Below are 3,892 nucleotides of genomic sequence, written 5' to 3' on the forward strand. Positions count from 1 at the left end.
TTGCCAGCCTCCCCATCCCGGCGCTGCCATTTCACTGCTATGTAAGTATAATTGTGCGACACCTAGCGGATTTTCCAAGTATTAGCGACTCTTACATGAATTATCTACAGTGTTGTATTTACCAGCTTTTGTCATTCAACATTTTATCTCAGTCGTTATTTATTTTGAATAAATTACAATCGCAGATGATAAACAAAAATACTAATTGATACTAAGGCATACCAGTTTCAAACATGTTATGGTCTGCCAAAAATAAAGAAAATAAACCTATATAAAATCAAAACATACCAAACGACCGCGTACCTGGGTTAGAGAGGAGCAACAGATGCCGATACTAGGGATGGCCTGGGAATGGAGAACTGGTTCCGGAGTCGTGCTGGTTCGTGGCGGAACTAGTAGAATAGTGGGCTCAAGATAGTTTTAAATTTCGGAAAACTCTCTCTCGAGAAGCAATTGAGCCGACTTACAAGAAGGGCAACTAAAGGGCAAATCAGAACCATCTAGAAGCTGAGAAAAAGTAGTCGTGTCTCTGGGAACAAAATTCCAAAGTGAGAGTGCAAGTTTTAGATAAAAAAAATATAAATTAAAGTGCTTTTGTGTTCGCAGCTTCCGGCGCCAAATTCGAAATCTGGGAGTCTGCGAGGAAAGGAATTAAACTGGGAGAAAACTATTGGAAATTCGATTATCACCGCCCACATCTGGGTGGTGCCAGGTTTTTTTATTTTAAGTTTAGTTTTAAAGTTAATAAAACCACAAAATAATCCACAATAACCACCCACTACAAACTACAAATCTACTTCTACATAAATTAAAATACTCATGTAACCCTATATATATATTATTTATTCATTTATTTATACTTATAACTATTTATTCATGTGTGATGTAATCGTCCCTGTGGTACCCAGGTTAGGAAATTGTGAAGTTAAATGAATGTTATTTATAAGCATTTTGTGAATTAAAGTGGAAAAGAAAATGAGCGAGTAGAGTGTTAACAATGGGGTGAGGTGACGCATAACAGACCCAGTAGCCAGTATCAGGGAGTTGCTTAAAAGATGCAGCGGCTCAAGGAAGGGGGGGTATATTCCGCGGCCATCAACAGCAGGTCCGCAGTCCTTGTTTCCTTTCGTTTTTGAAGTTGTCATCAAGTCTGAAGAAAATAAATTATTACTGTGTGCCGACAAATCCAACTATCGCGGTCATACTCACGCTTGAGAAATCCGATTGCTAGCCGGAATCCGATGGTTGGATCACCGAAAATAAGTCGAGACATAACAAACAAAATAAAAAAATGTTATTAACTATTTTGAAGCAGTGAAATAAGGAATATTTTTTTGCATTTAAAGGTAAACATCAGCAAAAAATATTGTTCTGAGCTCAAATGAAACCGCCAATGTACTGTCATAACCTGTTTAGCTATTCAACTGCATTGGGAATCAAAATTATGATTCTTGGTATATTCTCCGCGTAAAGCTGGATTTTTGCTGAGCTGCGGTCACACTATTTCCAAACAGCTGTTGCCGCTGACTAATAACTTCGTTAAACAAAACTTCTAAACAATATTTAACTATATTTAAAGGCAATGCACGGCCGCGTGAAAGTAAGGACTACCGAGGAGGAGCGTGAGCGGAAGAAGAAGGAGCAGGCCCTGAAAGTCCGGGCCTATCGGGCCGCCATGGGAAGGATCCAAAAGAAACGCGAAGCGGGGGAGTTGGACAACGAAATGCTCACCCTGACGGTTCAGATTCTGCAGCGAAATCCGGATGTGAGTACGCTGTGGAACATTCGTAGGGAGTGCGTTCTGGAGAAGCTGTCCAAACTGAAGGATGAGGAGGAACGATCCCAGCAGGAAGTGGAGGAGAAACCCACTGAAGAAGGGCCACTGGAGGATGAACCCCAAGAAAAGGAGCCCCTCGCCGATGACAAGGCCCATTCCATATTCACCTGCGAACTAGACCTCACGGAGCAGTGCCTGATGGTCAATCCCAAGTCCTACAACGCCTGGCACCATCGCTGCTGGACCCTAGAGCAGAATCCCCGGGCGGATTGGCAGCGGGAGCTGCAGCTGTGTAACAAATACCTCAAGTTCGACGAGCGCAACTTCCACACCTGGGACTACAGGCGCTATGTGACCGAAAAGGCCTCGGTGCCCGCGGCCCAGGAACTGGACTTTTGCACCGAGAAGATCAAGGTCAACTTCTCCAACTACTCCAGTTGGCACCATCGGAGTCTGCTGCTCCCAGAACTCTATCCAAACGAGCAGAAAACCCGGCCCATGAGTGAGGAGAAACTGCAGCAGGAACTGGAGATGGTTCTGACGGCTGCCTTCACGGATCCCAACGACAGCAGTGCTTGGTTCTATCAGCGATGGTTACTGGGCAGTGGCGCCCAGCTGGACCGGGCTCCCAGGATAGCTGCCTTTCGACTGGAGTCCCACGGAGCAGTCCTCGCTCTAGATAAACCCTACCCAGATCTTAAGCAACTCAAAACTGAACTGGTCGGTGGAGAGCAAAAGGTTCTATTACAATCCTGGCTGCCAGTGGACTGCTCTGGAACCAGTTGGAAATGCCAGCAAACATTCGATTACCAAAGAAACACTACCTACACCCTTAAACTTTCCGAACAGGAGGTGAATCTCTTACCACTTCCTGGTAACGAAGATGGAGCATTTTACTTTGCGCCACCACATGCTGTTGCCAGTTGCAGCAAGGAACTCCTGGCAGAACTGCAAACGCAGCTGCAATCCTGCCTAGAACTGCTGGAATTCGAGCCCGATAGCAAGTGGACTTTACTAACCAGTGCCCTCCTAATGCGTGCCATCGATGCTTCAGCCAATCACCAAAAAAGTTTAGAACACTTGGCCAAACTGGAGAAGGTGGATGCTTTAAGGGAGGGATACTACAAAGATCTTGCAGCCAGATGGACTTTGGAGTTGGAGCTCGCCAAGTGGCCTCAAGCTGATGGATTTCCCAGGGACTTTGCGTTGCCGCAGGATGTTATCCTGGCATCGCTGCCTTATAAACAATACTTTATCATTGCCGATGAGTTGAAATTGTCCTCAAAACTCAAGGAGACACTGGGCGATTTAGTGCCGAAAACCTTTAAAAACTTAAAGGTGCAGAATGATTTGTAGACTACACTAAGCGGGCTTTGAGGTTTCATTTGAATGGGTTTCCATTTGCTAAACTTTATTTCCCGGTCGATCCTTGGTGAGCCTTTTACAGGATTGGGTATCCTGAGAAAAATTTTGAATTATACAACAAATTAATAAATTAGCAAATATTCCTATTTATACATACATTGATTTGTATGGACAGACAAGTTTTGTATATACATAAAATAACCATTATTACGCTTTATGAAATATATCAAAATATACAAATGAAAAATATTCCCAAAAAAAATATTATTTCCAAGTTTTCATACATATAAAATCAAAACTAGTGTGCATACGCTTTTAAGACACACATACAATTTAATTGCATCTGTCGCTGTCAGCCCATGTTATAAATGGGAAAACCATCAATACGTCGACATGCAACCACTGGCTACTTTAAGCGGTCCCTGAATCTGCCACATAGCCGAGGCATTCTTTGACATGGCTGCTGTGCAGCGGTGTTGCTGTTGCCACCGATGTCGCCTTCTGTGTGCAACGAGGCGCTGCGAGATTTGCGGTTTTTTGGTGGCTCTCGTGGTTATATAAATTATGCAAGACCCTGGAGATGGAGATGCTCAGCGACGGTATGACGTCGGCGACGCGAGGAGCTCAGCGCGCGTCCACAACATTGGCAGCCGCATGTCATTACGTGCTGCATCTGCACAAAAGCAACTCACTAAGAAAAAAGTTTTCGGGCAGTTTGAAATCGTGAATAATCATTTACTTTATAAAATC

At 43.9% G+C, this 3,892-nt stretch overlaps 1 protein-coding gene across 1 annotated transcript; it reads left to right on the forward strand.

Annotated features, from left to right (window-relative positions):
• Positions 1-1,506: 1,506 nt before the first annotated feature.
• Positions 1,507-3,406, forward strand: LOC108041987 (geranylgeranyl transferase type-2 subunit alpha). Its single transcript, XM_017120073.2, has one exon. The coding sequence runs from the start codon at positions 1,583-1,585 to the stop codon at positions 3,131-3,133; it is 1,551 nt and encodes a 516-aa protein (XP_016975562.2). The 5' UTR covers positions 1,507-1,582; the 3' UTR covers positions 3,134-3,406.
• Positions 3,407-3,892: the final 486 nt, after the last annotated feature.

The sequence above is a fragment of the Drosophila rhopaloa genome, unplaced genomic scaffold (genome assembly GCF_018152115.1).
Source record: "Drosophila rhopaloa isolate 14029-0021.01 unplaced genomic scaffold, ASM1815211v1 contig_155, whole genome shotgun sequence".
Classification (NCBI taxonomy): domain Eukaryota; kingdom Metazoa; phylum Arthropoda; class Insecta; order Diptera; family Drosophilidae; genus Drosophila; species Drosophila rhopaloa.

What these genes read in the sequence shown, in the direction of transcription:
- LOC108041987 (XM_017120073.2), top strand. Translation starts at nt 1,583, where the DNA reads ATGCACGGCCGCGTGAAAGTAAGGACTACCGAGGAGGAGCGTGAGCGG.